The 18,232-nt window shown below is 52.7% G+C and overlaps 1 protein-coding gene and 1 long non-coding RNA gene across 5 annotated transcripts; one reads left to right on the top strand and one right to left on the bottom strand.

Moving 5' to 3' along the window:
• Positions 1 to 277: 277 nt before the first annotated feature.
• Positions 278 to 11,881, top strand: UTP11 (UTP11 small subunit processome component). 3 transcript variants are annotated; one of them, XM_089299112.1, is made up of 9 exons: positions 278 to 418; positions 4,459 to 4,574; positions 5,320 to 5,381; positions 6,846 to 6,948; positions 7,301 to 7,414; positions 8,273 to 8,366; positions 8,467 to 8,597; positions 10,490 to 10,600; positions 11,296 to 11,881. In XM_089299112.1, exons 4-9 carry the CDS (start codon positions 6,928 to 6,930, stop codon positions 11,377 to 11,379), a joined length of 555 nt encoding a protein of 184 aa, XP_089155238.1. In that variant the 5' UTR covers positions 278 to 418; positions 4,459 to 4,574; positions 5,320 to 5,381; positions 6,846 to 6,927; the 3' UTR covers positions 11,380 to 11,881. The 3 variants fall into 3 exon arrangements, with proteins under 3 accessions (XP_089155238.1, XP_069934827.1, XP_089155239.1); XM_089299113.1 differs by lacking the exon at positions 278 to 418 and adding an exon at positions 613 to 994; XM_070078726.2 differs by lacking the exon at positions 4,459 to 4,574.
• Positions 1,614 to 4,562, bottom strand: LOC149125747 (uncharacterized). Of its 2 annotated transcripts, XR_016210188.1 has the most exons (3): positions 4,270 to 4,562; positions 3,994 to 4,132; positions 1,614 to 2,067 (listed from the first exon to the last, which is right to left on the bottom strand). It is a non-coding gene; the product is annotated as an uncharacterized LOC149125747 (long non-coding RNA). The 2 variants fall into 2 exon arrangements; XR_016210186.1 differs by lacking the exon at positions 1,614 to 2,067 and having other exon boundaries at positions 2,275 to 4,132; positions 4,270 to 4,516.
• Positions 11,882 to 18,232: the final 6,351 nt, after the last annotated feature.

The raw sequence follows: 18,232 nt of genomic DNA, 5'->3' as shown, positions 1-18,232 counted from the left end.
ACAGGCCCAGTACAGCCCGGAGGCAGTGCCGGCCACGTGTTCCCAGGTGCCAACGCGCGGCGTGAGGGCGAGATCTCGGAAACGCGTGGCCAGGTTCCGGCCAATCAGAACCGGCTCCCGTGGCGCCACCGGACTAGACCTAGGCAACTACAATTCCCAGAAGTCTCCGGCAGTAGCTGACTTGGCTGGAGAACATATTTCCGGAAAGACAGGCCCTCGGATAGGCTGATGGGAAGAGGGGGGCGGTTCTAAGCTGCCGGAGGCCTGGCCTGTTTCCGGTAAGGATCGGCGGCCGCGCGGCGCAGGCAGTTCGGTGACTGTGCTGTCCGCTAAGGTTTTCCAGGAGTGAGCAGACATGGCGGCGGCTTTCCGGAAGGCGGCTAAGTCTCGGCAGCGGGAACACCGAGAGCGAAGCCAGGTAGGAAGGCACAGGCCCCTCCAGCCCTGGCTCGGGACCCCGTGTGTTGCTGAGGACCCCTCCCCCAACATCCTCCTCCGGTCCTGCTCCGGGTCCCGGTCCTGGTCCCGGTCCCGGTCCCGGTCCCGGCGCTACGTAGCTGCTGTATGTAAGTGAATGCAAGTTTATGCTAATCACGCAGGCGTGACGGGGGCGGGGCCTCGTGGGGACCCGGGATGGTGATGACGTTCTCTGAGGACAAGCACCCAGGCTGCTCCCCATCCCGTGGGTACTCAGATTTACCCTGCGAAGTTCTAGTGCAGTGATTGTGGGAGGCGATGTGTGTGAAGAGCCCGGCGTTTTCTAAGAAAAATTGGGGTCACAGCTTACGTGGCCGCCAGGTGCCTGGCTGGAATTGGAACCCACATCCTAATGCTCAGCTCCGACTGCTGCACGCGGGGCCCTGACCACAGAGGTCGGTGGCTCTGATGTGATGCCGTCATCGTGCGTGGCCCATGTGGCTCGTGAAGGTCGGCCCGTGAGCTTCGGTGCCTGCCTCCCCCTGTAAAGTGGCTGTTTCCCATTCCCATTACACAGGTGAGGAAACTGAGGAGGGAGCGGGACTCGGCCATTGAGGAGCACTACTTCATGGAGGGAGAGGCTGAGAAGTAAGCTTCCGTGCAGCCTGGGCTTATCCGCCCTGACTCTTCCCAGGAGAGAGGTAGCATCGGATTCAGAAAAGAGCTTAGAGGGCCGGCGCCGCGGCTCACTAGGCTAATCCTCCGCCTAGCGGCGCCGGCACACCGGGTTCTAGTCCCGGTAGGGGCTCCGGATTCTGTCCCGGTTGCCCCTCTTCCAGGCCAGCCCTCTGCTGTGGCCAGGGAGTGCAGTGGAGGATGGCCCAGGTGCTTGGGCCCTGCACCCCATGGGAGACCAGGAAAAGCACCTGGCTCCTGGCTCCTGCCATCGGATCAGCGCGGTGCGCCGGCTGCAGCGCGCCAACCGCGGCGGCCATTGGAGGGTGAACCAATGGCAAAGGAAGACCTTTCTCTCTGTCTCTCTCTCTCACTGTCCACTCTGCCTGTCAAAAAAAAAAAAAAAAAAGAAAAAAAAAAAGAAAAGAGCTTAGAGCCATCTCTCCAGCTTCGTCTCCAGGCAGGCAGGAGAGGGGAGGGATGCATTTGAAGCTGTACAGCTGACCGGGTTGAATGAAGGCTTTTTTTTTTTTTTTTTTGGTAAAGATTTATTTATTTTATTTGAAAGAGCTACACAGAGAGACAGAGAGAGAGAGAGAGAATCTTCCATCTGCTGGTTCACTCCCCAGTTGGCCTCACCGGCCGGAGCTGCACCAATCCAAAGCCAGGAGCCAGGAGCTTCTTCAGGTCTCCCACGTGGGTGCAGGAGCCCAACCACTTGGGTCATCTTCTACTTGCTTTCCCAGGCCACAGTAGAGAGCTGGATGGGAAGTGGAGCAGCCAGGTCTTGAACCGGTGCCCATGTGGGATGCCTTCAGGCCAGAGCGTCAACCCTCTGCGCCACAGCGCCGGCCCCAGATGGAGGCTTCTTAACTGCAGTAGGTCCTTCCTGCTCAGTAGCGCTTGTCAGACATCTGTTGTCCACTTGCTGTTTGCTCAGAGGTGTACTGCGGGCAGTGGTTTCTCCATGTGTGCCTGTGGGAAGTTCATACTAGCTCCAAGTGTCTACTGCAAGCTGGAGCCCAGGTGCAAAACACTTTGCTTACATTATCTCGTCTAGTGGGTGCTGTTGCTTCTTCGAGGGTCTCTTAGCTATGGTTGACAAGCAGCACCGCTGGGAATCACACCAGGTATTTGGAATCCAGCGGCTACTGAATGATGAATAGAGGCAGCTTTACTTACTTGATTGTTATTTAAAAGATTTATTTATTTATTTGAAAGGCAGAGTTACAGAGAGAGAGAGAGATCTACCATCTGCTGGTTCACTTCCCAGACTGCCTCAATGGCTGGGTCAGGCCTAAGCCAGGAGCCGGGAGCTCCATGTGAGTCTCCGTCACGGGTGGCAGGGGCCCAAGGACTTGGGCCATGTTCTGCTGCTTTTCCCAGCAGGAAGCTGGAACAGAAGTGGAGCAGCCAGAATGTGAACTGGTGTCCATATGGGATGCTGGTGCCACAGGCAGTAGCTTAGCCCACGGAGCCACTGCGCTGGCCCCAACTTTAGTTATTTATTTTAAGGATTTAATTATCTGAAAGGCAGAGTTATACAGTGAGAGAGGTCATCCATCCGCTGGATCACTCCCCAAATGGCCACAATGGCCAGAGCTGGGCCAGGAGCCTAGAACTCTGTCCCGGTTTCCCATGTGGGTGCAGGGGCCCAAGAACTTGGGCCATCTGTTGCTTTCCCAGGCACATCAGCGGGGAGCTAGATCGAAAGTGGAACAGCTGGGACTTGAATCAGCAGCACCTGTATGGGACAATGGCATCACAGGCAGTGGCTTACCCCACTGCACCACGACGCCAGGCCAAGAGACAGTGGCCTGTAAAGAAGTACCAAATGAGGATTATAAATGGGAAGAGTGGACATGCTGCCAAAGCATCATGGGGAAAATTGTTAGACCTGGAGGGCAAAGCTGTTGTTTTTTGAGTCCTTCGACTATACTAGGCACAGCCTCTCCTGCTTAAAAAAAATTTTTTTTTAAAGGTTTATTTCATTTATTTGAATGAGTTACAGAGAGGGGGGTGAATACAGATGGAGAGGGATCTTCCATCTACCGATTCACTCCCCGAGTGACCTCAATGGGCAGGGCTGGGCCAGAGGGAAGCCAAGGAAGCAGGAGCTTCTTCCAGGTCTCCCACATGGGTGCAGGGGTCCAGGCACTTGGGCCATCTTTTGCTGCTTTCCCAGGTGCATCAGAAGGGAGTTGGATTGGAAGTGGAGCAGCCAGGACTCAAGCCAGCACCCATATGGGATGCTGGTGTCATAGGCGGCGGCTTAACCCGCTTAACCACAGCACCCCCCCCCCCCCACCTCCTGGCTATAATTGTTTTGGGGCCAGCCTTGTGGCACAGTGGGTTAAGTGCTCACTTCTAATTCACCTTCCTGCTAATGTGCCTGGGAAGACAGAGGAAGATGGGCCAAGTACTTGGCCACCCACTTGAGAGACACAGATGGAGTTCTTGGCTCCTGGCTTTGGCCTGACCCAGACCCAGCAGTTGGGGCCATGTGGGGAGTGAACTAGCCTATGAAAGATCTCTCTGTCTTTTCTTCTCTGTCACGCTGCCTGTCAAATAAATAAATAAAATTTCTAAAAAAAAAAAAAAATAGGAATTGTTTCATATTCCTACAGCTTCCCTGTGAGGTGGGTGTTATCCTTGTTGTACATGTAAGGAGTCCATGCTTAAAGAGATTGAACAGTGGCTCCAAAGTCACAGGTGCAGGGAGTTAGCTTGGGATTAGCAAAGAGGAGAGAGGGCTTTCCAGGCTGGCGGTGGGAGCAGAGGATTTCAGGGGAGAGGCTGAGACCGTGCTGGAAGGGTGGGCGGACAGACGGCAGGAGTGCTCCCTTTCGGGGGGTTTTCCTGTGGGTCCTGGGAGGCAGGGGTGTGGGTTACGTCACCCACCTCAGGTGTCATCCCATGTCTCCTCTGGTGGCAGTACAGTCAGGGGACGGCGTGACAGCTTCAGAATTTCTGCCTCCTGTTGCTCTTTTGACTCTGGAGTTTTCTTTCTCGGGTCTGTTAGCACCTCTCTTTGCTCTGTCTAAAAATTATTCCAGAAAGTTTTGAATGTTATTTTTAAAGCTGTGTATCACTTGAAGGATATGTGACAAGAAAGGTGGCTGCTAAAAGTCCCACCCAAGTTATTATAGAAGTTAAGCAGCAGGTAAGTGTACGCACTTCCTCAAAAGTCGAGATGATTCTAGTGGGCTGTGGAAGAGCACAGAACGTGGCCCCAGATACGAAGGTTTCTAGTTTCAGCTTTGCCTTTCCGCTTCTGTGTTCTTGGGCACATCTCTGACCTTCATTCCTCTCCTGGAAAATTGGGGTAACGGGGTGCCTGCTCTACCTCTGTCTGGACTGCCGTAGGGACCAGATGAGCCTGTGTAACGAGGAGAGCGCGTTGCTGTGTAGCAGAGGAAATGCTTCATAAACGTGGCCGGTTAGGATGGCGTCGGCAACAGCAGCAAGCCAGACCCTGACAGGTACTCTGTACTCAGCAAGTGGCAGCTTGTAGAAAGCCGACACCGAGATTTAATCTGCCCTCCTTGCTGTCCAAGTGGGCGGCAGAGAAAGTACTTTGTGTCATACTTGGTTTTCTCCTACCTTGGACCAGAGATACAGTACGAACAGTAAACATGACGCCGGCCCCTGCAAAGTGCCAAGCTTGTGCAGGCCCTAGCACTTAACACAGAGGTGCACTGCATCCTCCGGATGGCCTTGCAAAGTGGGCCCTGCTATTTACAGTTAGGAAGCGGCAGCTCAGAGACGTTAAGTGACTTGCCCAAGGTCACAGATTGTTAAGAGGTAAAGTTGGATTTGAACCAAAGTCTGCAGACTATAAATTTAGCTGCCTTACCGCAGTTGTCTCCCTGTTACTATCTTTTCCCTTCGTAGTATTTTATAAGCCGGTGGATTAAGTTGGTAGTAATTTTAGTACAGCTGGCAGCTGGTTGCTTAGTGCCGAGTCATTGTTGCCTCTCTCTGTCCTTAATAGGCCAAGAAACCTACTATGGCAATGCTTGTGACTTGTCTGGCGTCCGCACCAGCCTGCTTGTCCGTGGGCAGAGCCCAGCGGCAGGGAGGGGAAGGAGCAGGGGAGTGGGCCGGCTCCCAGGACAGGGATGTACTGAGCACCACCGCCACTCCTGATCCCGGCAGGTGCTGTGTGGATTCGAGCGTGTGTTGGCTGAAAAGACTCAGCACTGTTTTTTTCCTTTTGTCTTCCAGCCCGGCTTTCGAAAACATCTGGGCCTGCTAGAGAAAAAGAAAGATTACAAACTCCGCGCCGAGTAAGTCCAGTCTTCTAGTGGAGGTGCTGCAGCCGCAGTGCCTGGGAGTGCAGCAGGGGCGAGCTTCCTGCCACCCACGGGACGACCCAAGCATGCTGCGTGTGACCCTGCACTTCTCTTTATTGAGGCAGAGCATTATGTATTTACCTGCAGTTGCACTGTGAATATTTGTATTCTATTATGTTACTCCTGAGCATTTTCTCACAGTGAGTTTCATTTGCCTTGGGATTTGAACCAAATATGAATCTTTTTTCTCCTTTTCTGAAAGTGCAAGATAAAATCTAAAGTTCCATCTGTTGAGTCTCTTGCATCATCATGTGAGTGGTGGAGAATGAAGAGATGTGAAAGATGGATTCATGCGCCTGAGCGTGGGTGATGATGAACTCTGAAAACATTTTGGAAAACAATTATCCCCATTCTTCTGTTTCTTTAGCACTTTATTTGCAGAATACTTTATAAAAATTTTTTTTTTTGTAATCCATATGTGTCAGCTGAGGTCCTTCTTATGCTCTTAGTACAGATGGTAGCAATAGATTATGTGGATTTCTGTAGGACCCAGATTTTCATTTTGTTTTTAAAGATTTATTTATAATTTATTTGAAAGGCAGAGAGGAGAGAGAGAGAGGGAGAGACACATATTCCACCCTCTGGTTTGCTCCCCAAATGGCTGCAACAGCCAGAGCTGGGCCAGCTCAAAGCCAGGAGGCTGGAACTCCATCCAGGTCTCCCACATGGGTGCACTTAGACACAAGCACTTGGGCCATCTTCTGCTACTTTCCCAGACACATTAGCTGGGAGCTGGATCGGAAGTGGAACAGCTGGGACTCTAACAGGCGCCCATGTGGGATGTTGGTGTCACAGGCAACACCGGCCCCAGCCCCAGAGCTTTTAAGGCTAATAATAATAACTGGGTGCTCTTGCTGGGCCAGGCGGTGTTCTAGGGAGTTACAGATTTGATACTCACTCACTCCTCCCAGCAGCCTTCTGGGGTCAGTTATTCTTACAGCCATTTTACAGTTGGCATCTAGAGGGCACTTAGCCAGGAGTGGTGGAGTCCACGTGTGAACCCAGGTGCGGTGGCTCCAGAGCCCCTGGTCCTGGCCACGTGCTGCCCTGCACATGGAGCTGCTGAATCTTGTTTGATCGCTGGTGCCCAGGCCTGCACCACACCTCTGGCCAAGGAGTTTCAATTTGCGCTTTGTTTGGTGTCTCCCTGTAATGATAGAAGAGGCATTGAAACCTGTGGGATGGGGACAGTTAATTTCAGGCACACTTGGGATAGGAGAGGACTCTTAGATTGTGGACCTTCCATAGAAGTGAGTCCAGTTCAGTGACAGTGGAGTGTGGATCACATTCAGTCACTGCTGTTTCGTTTTTGAGCTTCTTTTTGTGTGAACTTTTAGGTGCCTGTAAAATGTGCTCGTTTTTCCCCCCTGCAATCAACCTCATTTAACCTCTTTTTAGTGACTACCACAAAAAACAAGAATACCTCAGAGCTCTCCGGAAGAAGGCGCTTGAAAAAAATCCAGATGAATTTTACTATAAAATGACGCGTGTTAAACTCCAGGTGGGTACCTAATGGATCAGTGGGTGTTTTCAGCTCCAGCTGTTGGAATATAAGGGCAGGGGAGGAGGTGGGGGGAGGAATCCTGGGCTTTAATCTAGCCCTTCTCCGTTCAGTCCAGGTGCCCTTGGTCAGCATCCACGCGGCATGCATTTCTGCAGAATCTGAACTGTCTCACGTCTGGAGCTTTTCTAAGAGTGGGTGGCTGGGGGTACACTGAGCCTGCACCTCCAGGGCCTCGTGCCCTGTTAGCACACACCTTCTGGTTGTCTTTTTTCTCACCATGAGCTCTGCCAACAAGTTAGATAAAGACTTTAATCTAAAAGGCAATGTATCTTTTAAATTTACATTCTAGGATGGAGTTCATGTTATTAAGGAGACGAAGGAAGAAGTAACTCCAGAACAGCTAAAGCTGATGAGAACTCAAGATGTCAAATATATAGAAATGAAAAGGGTTGCAGAAGCTAAGGTAACAGTTAACTCTTTGTTCTGAGTTGGCTTATGTTGGTTAAGAAAAGACACATAAACCCATCATTCTCAATTTTTCAGATAATTTCTTCTGACAGTTTCAGTTTTTAGGTATGTATGATTGTGAAAATCATCTAGAATTGTAGTCAGCCTGGTGGCTGGTGTGGTGCAGTAGGTGAAGCTGCCGCTCGGGACGCCAGCATCCCATATCAGAACGCTGGTTTGAGTCCCAGCTGCTCTGCTTCTGATCCAGTTCCCTGCTTATGTGCCTGGGAAGGCAATAGGTGATGGCCTATGTGCTTGGGCCCCTGCCATCTGTGTGGGAGGCTACGATGGAGTTCCTGCCTCCTGGCTTCAGCCTGGCCCAGTCCTGGCTGTTGTGGCCCATTTGGGGAGTGAACCCGCAGATGGATGATCCATCAGTCTCTCCCTCTCTCTCCCTTTGCACCATGTGTTGCTCTCCCTTTCAAATAAATAAATCTGTTTTTTAAAGAAAAGAATTACAGTTAGCATATTGGAGCAGAAAGAGTTCAGGTTTGGACTGAGACCGACATAGGTTTGGATTCTGGCTCTGCCACTTACTAGTCCTGTGACGGTGGCAGAAGAACCTCCTGGGGGCTGTTCTGTCCCTTCTGTCTCACAGGACTGTAAGAACTCGGTGGCTTCTCTGGAAGGCCCGTACCTGACATGTCAGTGGTGCTTGATGCATTTTTGTGGTCCTTTTCTTTAAAAGAATGAAAGGAATTCTTTGGCAGGTGACAGTAATGATGTCAGACAGAAATGGTGTAAGTTTTTGCTCATTTATTTCTGATATCCTAGAAGAACCTAATGTAATGTCAGACCCTATTCTGTATTCTAGAAAATTGAAAGACTAAAATCAGAGCTCCATCTGCTGGATTTCCAGGGGAAGCAACAGAATAAGCATGTGTTCTTTTTTGACACCAAGAAGGAAGGTATGAAATGTTTGAAAGTTTCTGGGACAGCCTACCCGGATTGTCTGTGTTGTGTGTTGTCAGAGACAGACAGTGCCTTAAGGGTTGCCTTGGATTTTAGTGGAACAGTTTGATGTTGCGACTCACCTGCAGACAGCCCCAGAACTCGTCGACAGAGTTTTCAACAGACCCAGGATAGAGACTTTGCAGAAGGAAAAAGTAAAAGGAGTTACGCATCAGACTCGGCTCAAGGTAATTTTCTCCCTTGTTGTTCAGATGTGAATTCAGGGGAATCTAGATTCCTTATTTTTGCCACTTAAAATATATTAAATAATTAATATGATTACTTGTGGGGAAAAGTGCATTGTGTTTTGTCAGCAGAGTGAAAGGAGGATTTGGTGATGGGGGTGGAAACGGAAGTGGAGGAGGATTCTCAGTCTCTAAGAGCAGAGGACGTGTAATGCAGTCATCAGGGCTTAGGTCCAGGCCCTCAGATCTGGCTTGGCATCCTAGTTTAGACCGCGTTCGTTGTGTTTTTATGTTTTTAGCGGACACCAGCAGTGACAGGGGGTGACACTGGCGACTCAGGGATTTGGCAGCCAGTACTTTGACATTGACTTTCGCGATGAATACACCTATCCAAAGGTCTCTCGTGTTAACACAGAACAGCATGCCGGCTTTCTCGTGCTGCTTCCCGCCACTGTCTGTGGGCCGCGCAGAAGCTGGGCTCCTCCTCGGAGCCTTCTGGAGTTGAACTCTCACTTCTGACTGATTCATTTTGTAAAAAAAAATGCTGTCAATGTGTTTCGAGCAGACAGCTGTTCTGTTTTGATTTGAATCATTTACACCGCATCAGTTTTGCTTCCAATGTTTAATTTCACAGCAGTTTTCTCTAGCTCAGAGGCAGCTAAACTTGCTTTAGTAATATAAATACCCGTAATTAGTTTGACTATATTGGGTAATCCCATAAATTTGACAGTCTGTGCAATAAAGGGAAAACAAAAGCTGTCTGAAACCACTGCTGTGAGACTGCAGGGATTGGTGAGCCGCCGATGTCTGAGGCCAGAGATCCTCCCCGCGCCTCGCTGACACCTCCAGCTGAGGAGCTGGCCGGCGGCTGGGGTTCTTTGGCAGTGGGTTATTTCCAGTTAGCTATGACTGTGCCACTGCCCTGTCTCGAGTACTGTGGAGCCCCCACGAGGTTGGTGTTCTGAACCCCTGTCTAGAGCAGCTCACCATCGCAGCTTCTGAGAAGTTAGGAGGACCGGCATCTTGCCGCTTTCCTCTGGGAGCGTGGTTTCTTTCGATTGTTTCATTTAAAACGAAAATGATTTTTACTAAGAGATTGCTGGCAGGTGAACCGCAGAGGCAGTTAGTGTCTGACTTGCTGGGGTGCACAGTTTGTGAATGGGCTTCAGCAGTCAGAGCGTCCTCCTCCCGGCTTGGCATTTCGTTCTAATAGGTATGTGTGTTTGCACAGATGTGTGCAAACTTGCACGGACATTGATCTCAAGGAAGAACCCAAAGCTTTTGTCACTGCCTCAGAGGTTTGCGTCCCCAAAACCTAAGGACCCCACTGGTCTCAGAGGAGTGAGAAGCGGTGAGAAGTCTCGGGTCAGCTGCTGCTGAGAGAGACATTTCTTCTCTCCAAGTTCTGAGATTCCCCAGGGCAGGCCCGCTGCCTGGTGCCCTACAGCCCTCTACTTTCGGTGTGACTTCTAGTACTGTCTCGTTCCTGCCATCGTCGGAACTGGGGCATGCACACAGAACCCGCAGCAGTTTAGCATAGGGGTGCAGGAATTCCTGGAAGTATGGTCTGGCACAGTCAGGACTCTGGCCCAGAGGAACCGTGTGTCCCTGGGCTGGGTCGTAGTTGTTTTTCTTCTCTGGGCCTTATTTTTCTGCATTTGTAAAAGGGCAGGTTTTAGTGAGGTAGTCTCCAGGTTCCACTGAGCTCTAGAATGCATTCCTAAAATGGACTAGAATGTTCTAGAATGTTCCTAAAATGGACTTTATAGTAATTGTGTTATGATTTTGGAGGGTAGCGCTGACTCGCCATATATACTTGGGCTTCTGTGGATTAAGAACCGGTTTCTTACTAAGTTTCGCCCTGTTGCTTGTTTTCCTGACAATGTCTTCTGCAGCGCATAGCTAAAGAGAGGCAGAAGCAGTATAACTGCCTGATCCAGCGCATTGAGCGAGAGAAGGAGTTGTTCGTGACTGCACAGAAAATTCAAACACGCAAAGATCTCATGGTGAGGACGGAGGCCTTTTTAAGGCCTTTTTTCTTTCCTTTTTCTTTTTTTTTTTTTTTGTGAAGGTCTTAACTGAGACTGGGTTTTAGCCGTGTGTAAATCAACCCCAGTGAAAATGTCTGCTCCTCAGGGGCAGTGGGGTGAGCGGTGTCTGTTACTCTGACAGTGCTGAAATGTTCCTTGATTAAGAAGGTAATAAGGGGGTTATTAGTCAGTGCCTGGGAACAGCAAAGGGGAGGATCGGGTAGCATGTGAACTTTATAGCTTATGAGCAGCTCCTGTAACATTTAGACAGGTTAACAAAACAGTGCATGCCACTCGTTGGTGTTTAAAAATAGACAACATTGTGTAGTCAAATAGCAGCGCTGAGGACCATCCGATGCCTCTTCGTGTTATTATCATTCCTCTAAATGTCAGATGCTTTAGCCCTGCACATCATTTAGGTCAGCCTTTCTCAACTGGGGTTCCGTGAGGGAATTCAAATTACGGTTTTAAATAAAACCATGTCGAGTGCCTTTCCCAAGGATGGGCGCGCTCGCGCCGCCCTGGATGCCCGAGGGGGACGTTCCTGCCCTGCACACGGTGGGCGTTCTGTGTCTGAGCAGGGCTGAGCTGGAGGCTCTCGCATGGCGAGTTTGCTGGCCTTCCTGTTTCATTAAACCCTCCCATTTACCCATCCCCTTTTACTCTTGTAGGATAAGACGCAGAAGGTGAAGGTGAAGAAAGAAACAGTGAACTCCCCAGCTATTTACAAATTCGAGAGTCGTCGGAAGCGCTGACGTGTTCTGGATGCGCCTTGTCGTTCCGCACTGAAAGTCGCTGGTGACTTCACGTTCCGCCAGTCCGCACGCCGTGCTTCCCCTTTGTAAGCACAGGTGATCGTCAGGCTGACAATTGATGTCTTTCTGTGAACATTGACGCCTCTGTCGTTTTTTGGGCTGTGAAATCAGTCCTATTTTTATATATTCAAATCTCTTCATTATGAAAGGTGTACCATCTCATTACAGTAAGTTAGGAAAGTAGATTAGTTCGTCCCTAACCCTGATACTTCTTCAAGAACAGCAGCTATCTGTCTCACACTTAGCGTGCTGGGAGCCAGAGCTGCAGCCATGTGAGCATTCTAGTATGCGTCCTCCTTTGGTAAAGCTGCACTTCAGTTCTTGTTTGTTTCTGTGGTAGTTGTAAACATTTTTATATTGGAATTTTTAAAATAGTTCTTTCCTATTTTTGTTATCTCACTAAAGCTTTAAAAAATAATATATGCTCATGGTAAAAGTTAAACTATTTTTAATGATTGTATAGTTTTTTTTTTTTTAAAGATTTATTTATTTATTTGAAAGGTAGAGTTACAGAGAGAGAGAGGGAGTGAAGAGAAGGAGAGATGTTCTATCTGCTGGTTCACTCTCCAGATGACTGCAATGGTCAGAGCTGGGCTGATCCGAAGGCAGGAGCCAGGAACTGCTTCTGGGTCTGTCACATGGGTGCAGGAACCCAAGCACTTGGGTCATCTTCTGTTGCTTTCCCAGGTGCATTAGAAGTGGAGCAGCTGGGACAGAACCTGTGCTCATGTGGGATGCTGGCACCACAGGTAGCAGCGTTACGTGCTGTGCCACAGCTCTGGCCCCTGACTGTATAGTGTTTATCTAGTGAGTTGGTAGCCTCCTTCTTTTACTGGACATTCAGGTGGTTTTGTAAGTTGTCCAAGGAGGATTTTCTTTTTTTTCTTAGAATTTATAGCTGCAGATAGGAACCCTCGGAACTAGAAACTCACAAGGGTAGTACTTCTATGTTAATGAAGCTCAGATCAGAATAAAAGCCCGATTCTGTTCCTGCCCCACTCGCGATCCCAAAGCCATGAATGAATTGGCACTCCACATCGCCCTGGTGATACAGACCCCGGGTCGTGTGGGGCAGCATGCCTCTCTTCCCAGGGTCCCTGCCTTCCCTGCCCTGCCCACGTGGGGATCGTGGCTGAGGCAGGCAGGGCAGGACTGAGCATGCTCAGAGCAGGGAGCAAAGTTCTGGGAGGCTCGCTCACACCTCACTGCCTGGAGGGGGAACAGCTTTGCTTGGACCTGACACTGACAGATTATGACTTTTTAATTGTTAATAAGTGCCCACGAATGCTAGGTTCCCATACAAAGCCAAGAACGAAAGCCTATGTCCTTAGGGTGTGTACCTGGTGGGATTCAGATCTGGGCAGCCTGGATAACAAGAAGGACCAGGGAAACAGAGTAGTAGCTTCTGCCTGCAGGAAGGAAGCCTCTCAGGCTGTGTGTGAACACCATTCTGGGCTGATACGGAGCTCAGCTGATGCTAATAGTATTGGGAGACTGGAGTCCCAAGCCAGGAAAGGGACAGGTGACGGGGGTGGTGGAGAGGAGCGAGTGAGCCGGCCCCTGTTCTGGGCTCTTACAGCTAGCTGCTGCTGCTCTCACTGTCTCTTGCCCTTGCTGGGTAGGAAGGTGGGGGAGGGTAAGGAATTCGTATACCAACCGCCTTCTCGTGAAGTGTACACCCACACAAAGGTACACATACTTCATTGGCTCTCATGTTAACAGACACACAAAGCACGTGTAACTCAGGCCTCATAAACAGGTATGGGAACACCTACACACCCTCTGGTACGGAGACAGAAATAGTGATACTTAAAGAGGCCTGTGCATGGGCCAAACAGAGCAGGGAAGTCCATGTTTTTGGAGAACCCTAACTTCCAGGCAGGAGGTAACCAGAGACCTCTGAGGGGACTCCTAGAGCCCCCAGGTGTCCTGAGTTGCTGTTGCCCTGAGGGTCATCTGGGCCCAAGGATTCTGAGGGGCAGCGGTTGACTGCCTTCTGATTAACCCAAGACGGGCTCCTGGCTCCTGGGCTCTGAGAACAGGGCAGAGTTTTGGTGCTCAGGGGGACCCTGGCTCCTGGCTCCTGGCTCCTGGCTCCTTGGGAAGGGGAGTGGGTATTGTTTCCATAACGCCTACCCCCCCTGGGCCCAGGCAGTGGTTTGGGCTGCTGGCATACCACTCTGGCCGTGCTGGGGGGCTGTGGGCATCCTGTGGAGACGGAGAGTATTGGTAGGAGTACTCATTTGATTCAGCTTTGAAGCAGCAGCTGCATGGGTGACATGGAGCCCCTGGGTCTGTCCCAACAGAATCCGTGGGCCTGGGTCAGTTTTAGGCCATTGCCACATCTTAGGGCCCTTCTGACCAAAGCAGGAGGCTGGCAAGCCCTGGCCTTCCTCTTCAATAACATAATCTTACTCTGACTTTGCACTTTCCCAAGGAGCCGGTTCCTAGGGACAGGGTGGAAAGGGCCCAGCAGGTGGAGCTACTGCCCCTTCCCTGAGCTCTGTTCCCCAGAGCTGGTGTCCACCCACTTAGCACACTTTGTTGCTTCTGTGGGGGCTCAGGATGCATCTCTTTATTGACTTAGCCACAGGGGAGAGCTCTGCCAGAAGGATTATTCTCCCCCTGAGCTCGAGGCGAGTGTGGCCTGGAGACCAGGGCTGGCGAGAAAGGGCGTTCCCTTCCCGTTTCTAGGGAGGACCACTCAGGGAGTGTCAGGGTCTTTCCTGGGGCTCTGGCATTGAGCCCCAAGTTTCCCAGAGAGTGATTGTCCAGGACTTGGTGGGCATCTCCCCTGCAATTCTGAGTGTACGTGTAGCTCACCGTCTTCCCATGCTGCTGGCTGTGGGGCGCTGGCCAGGGAAGGCAGCCAACCGACACCGACTTGCTCTGCCTACCTGTGGAGGCCGGTGAGGCCAGGGCCTGTTGTGACTTGAGACAGTGAGGCAAGTGGGGGTGTGGTGCTGCGCACCCTTCCTCCTCCAGCCCGCATGGCCTGCCAGTTCCCGGAGCCTCATGCCCTGGGTGTTGGGAAGGGCGGGCCAGGCCTGGGGTAGGAGTCCTGGCCCGAAGCCCCAGGAGAGTGAAGGAACTGGGGCGGACCTGAACCGCGTCTTAGGGCTGAGCTGGCAGGCTTCTTGGGCTTGCGCAGCCACCGCGCAGGGTCAGGGGGTGCGTGCTCGCTAGCCAGCCAGGTCACGGGGCCTCCCTGCTGGCAGGGCTCCCGCTGGCTCCATGGCTGTGTCGGCAGAGGCGCAGGGAAGGATCCCGGAGGAGCAGTGAGACAGGCCGAGCTTCCTGGCCCTAAGTCCGCCGCTTTGGCTTCAGAGACTAGAGAGCTGCTCAGTGTGTGCTTCTGCTTGCTCTTTAACCTGCTCTGATCCGGGGAAACAGTGCAAAACCCCCAAACACAAAAACAGAACAACCCAAAACCCTGCTGCTGCGCACTGCGGAAGCCCCCTGTTCCTCCTCTGGGATCCACCCCCCTACATTTGGGAAGTTCTGGCCCCTCGTGTCTGCTAACTGAGCTGCATTCCTAGCGCTCCCTGCACATCTGGTCCACTGCACAGCCCCCGTGGTGGCGATGCCACATCGTCTCGTGTGGGAGCAGGGCCGCCAGGGCCCGCTGTGTGGCCTGCAGCCTTGGCCCCTGTGGGGTGGTAGAGGCTGGCCCAGAGCAGGGCCGAGGAGCTAGCTGTTTCTAGGCAGGTGGTATTTATCTAGGCGACTGCGTGTTTGGGGGTGGCAAGGAAGCCCTTTCCTCTTCCTGTGTTGTCTGTCACCTGATGGCCTTGCTCACGTCATCACTGAAGCAAACCACGGTGCCCAGAGACACCTGGGCAGCCCCCCTCCCTGAATCAGCCTGACTCATTTACAGCTTTCTCCCAGTTACCCCAGAGGCTTCTCTGAGGTGACAAAGTGGGGGGTGGGGGTTGGTTTCGGGTTTCGGGTTTTCACATTACTGGGTGGAAAAAAAAAGCTTCTGTAGCAGAAACGACCTGTCCCAGAGCACTGAAGTTCTGCCCCCCCTTCATCTGCTCAGACCCTGCGACCAGGGGGGAGGGGTTAAGAGCAGGGGGTTGGAGCCAGGCTGAGCATTAGGGACAGCCCCTTTGGAGGCGGGCGGCAGCTCCCACCATCATGATGCAAGACAGCGGAGGACGTTTCTGGGTCCTGTGGTCTCCAGTGCCCAGGGCGGAAGACAGTCAGGATGAGGAGGGGCCATCTCCCATCCTTAGCTAAGTTAATCTCAGGGGGTCTGGGACAAGCGGTCCACTCAGGGCTCCGAAGGTGGGGCACTAGGTGGAAAGGTGCAGGGCCCGCCTGGCATAAGGAGCCTGAGGGTGGCACCTTCTGTTACTAGTTGGTAGCATTATAAACCACCCCCTGCCACAGGGCAGGTAGCCCCCACGGCAGAAGCCAGTGGTGGTGGATGGACTTTCTAGTCTAAGCCAGGCCTCACTAGACAGAGGGGCTGTGGAGGGGTTAAGAGTGTGTTTGTGTGTGTGCATAGGCCTGACCATGTTGGACCATTCTTGGGGAGCCGTAAAGAGGAAACTAACCGTGGAGCCAATGGCTCTTAGAGGCACACTCAAGTTTGCCAGGTAGGGGTAGCAGGTGCTCAGGCCCCTGACACTGCCCACCTGCCCCAGGGTCCCGAAGCTGCCTCAGTTATTTCTCAGGTGAAGAGGGTGGTCCCTGGGGTGGGAGTCTCTACTGCAGCTGGAGCCTGGCCTGCTTGACGCAGACCCCCTGCCAGGTCCCCAGGGCCCAGGGCCTGGGCAGCAGCTCCTCCCAGAGGATGCGCCCGTTTATTATGCGCTCCTGCTCCCGCACTGCTCAGGCAGGCAGCGGCCTTCATTAGTGGAGGAGCTGGGGTCTGTTTTGGCTGCCTCATCAGCATCAGTGAACTGCGTCCCTGCGAGATTTGATACAATTTAATTAACCTAATTAAAAGCTCTGATTGCAGAGATGATTGGGGTAGCGCCAGCAGCGACTGCATATTTATAATGAGCTGCAAGGTGTGGGACCGCAGCCAAACGCCACGCATCCTAATGAGCGGGAGCCGGGAGCCAGGGAGCGGGAGAGGGAACGTTTATTTTTGGCAACAATGCCCAGTTCTTCCCTGCCAGGGAATCAGAGACCCAGGGAGCAGAGATGGACCTGCCCACCGTGCTCTCGCACACAAGGTGGGGGCAGACGCAAGTGCTTGCCACGGGCTCTGGAGCCTGTGGACCCCTACAGGAGCACAGTATCCGTGTTTCTGCTTGCTGAGTTGGGGGTTGGGACCCCAGCAATGCACTTTTCCTGCCTGCCTCCATCTCTCTGAGTCAGGGGCCGCCTTCTGCGCTACAAGCCTTCCTGCTGGGCGGAAACGGGCCCCACTGAGCCGCCTCCTCTCCAGGCTTCAGGATCCCTGGGCTGCCCTCTCAAAGCTGCTAAGGAAAACTCGGGTCACCAGGACGGGCTGGGAGGCCAGGTGCACATCAGAAAAGGGATTCAAATGTCCAAGAGTTCCAGGTGAGGACCCTGGGCCTGGAGCAACAGGAGAAACAGCAGAGACCAACTGCCCACTCGTCTGGGGCTGGGTGCCACATCCCCAGGTCCCAGGTCCCATCTGAGGCCCCTGCCCACAGAGGGCTGGCTCCCCTGGACTCTCCTGCCCCACTGCCTCCGTCTGGGGAGTGTTGGCTTGTCTGACTCAGCATTTCCGCTGTAAATCACATCTAATAATAACGAGAGTGAGGGCTGAGGCAGAGGTGCAGTGAGTGAATGGGGCTCCGGTGAGAAGGGGCACGCTGCCCAGGTGCCCAAGGGTGTCAGGCAAGGAAGGAATTCTGAGGGGGTGGGGAGGAGTGGGGCTGGGCTTTGGAGCCATCATCAGCAGTCTTGGGTGGGAAGCCTGGGGTGGGGGGGTGGCGGCCCTCCACCCACCACCCCATTGCCGCTCTAGAGTGTGTAGGTCGTGAGCTCAGTAAGGCTGGCCCAGCCCCCATGGCTCTGAGCGCCGCCAGGACAAGATGAGATCTGTCCCCAGCCCACCTTGCAGAGTTGCAGCTGTTTAGCTCCCTTATCAATCTTCTCTGTGGGTTTAATCATCTCTCTGTCATCCTGCTGGGGCAGCCCTCCCCTTCCTGGAGCCCCCAGAGGGGCTGGAGCGTCTCAGCCCAGCTTCCCTACAACCCTCCCTCCCCAACGCGGAGCCATCTCTCCCCATCTAATTTCCTTAAAGGAGACAGAGGGTGCACTGGGATGGCTTTGCCTGAGGTCTCCTCCCAGTGGCAGGGGCTAGGGAGTGTCCTTGTCTCAGCACGGTGCAAATAGGGTTAACAGGGGGCTGGTAGGGGATGCATAGGTGGCACTGGTAGAAACTGTCCTAGCCGGGTCCCCAAGACCTTTGATCCATTCCAGGCTAGGTAGAGTAGGACTTGGAAGTTGGCCCTATGATCAGGGAGATTCCAGCACAGGCACAGTGCCCATTCCTCCCGAAGCCCCTCGGGAGCTGTGTCCAGTCAGCTAGCTCTGGCCTCCTTCCCTGGGTGGGTCTTGTGGGGCTTAGGGGCCCCGTGGGCAGGAGCCGCAAGCCCACAGCTCTGTGTGCATCCTGGGAGAGAGAGTGTACAGGACTCAATGAAGCCTGTGTTGTGGTCCAGGCTGGGAGCCAGGGCGCAAGGGGCTCTGGGGCCCTTCCCAGTGCTGACGTGCAAGATGACCTTCAGGGTAGTGCTCTGGCCTTCTCCGCTACACTCTTTCCCCCAGAGCATCTGGGGAATGGGCAGGGAGGGTGGCAGGG

This window comes from Oryctolagus cuniculus, chromosome 7 (assembly GCF_051225735.1).
Source record: "Oryctolagus cuniculus isolate XC-2025 breed Fujian yellow rabbit chromosome 7, ASM5122573v1, whole genome shotgun sequence".
Classification (NCBI taxonomy): Eukaryota; Metazoa; Chordata; class Mammalia; order Lagomorpha; family Leporidae; genus Oryctolagus; species Oryctolagus cuniculus.
Note: the sequence above shows the minus strand (reverse complement) of the source record. Positions and strands in the feature narration are given on the sequence as shown.

Coding starts and splice junctions, on each gene's coding strand:
- UTP11 (XM_070078726.2), top strand. CDS start 356: ATGGCGGCGGCTTTCCGGAAGGCGGCTAAGTCTCGGCAGCGGGAACAC. Junction 5,382..6,845: donor GATTACAAACTCCGCGCCGA/GTAAGTCCAGTC, acceptor ACCTCTTTTTAG/TGACTACCACAAAAAACAAG. Junction 7,415..8,272: donor AAAGGGTTGCAGAAGCTAAG/GTAACAGTTAAC, acceptor TCTGTATTCTAG/AAAATTGAAAGACTAAAATC.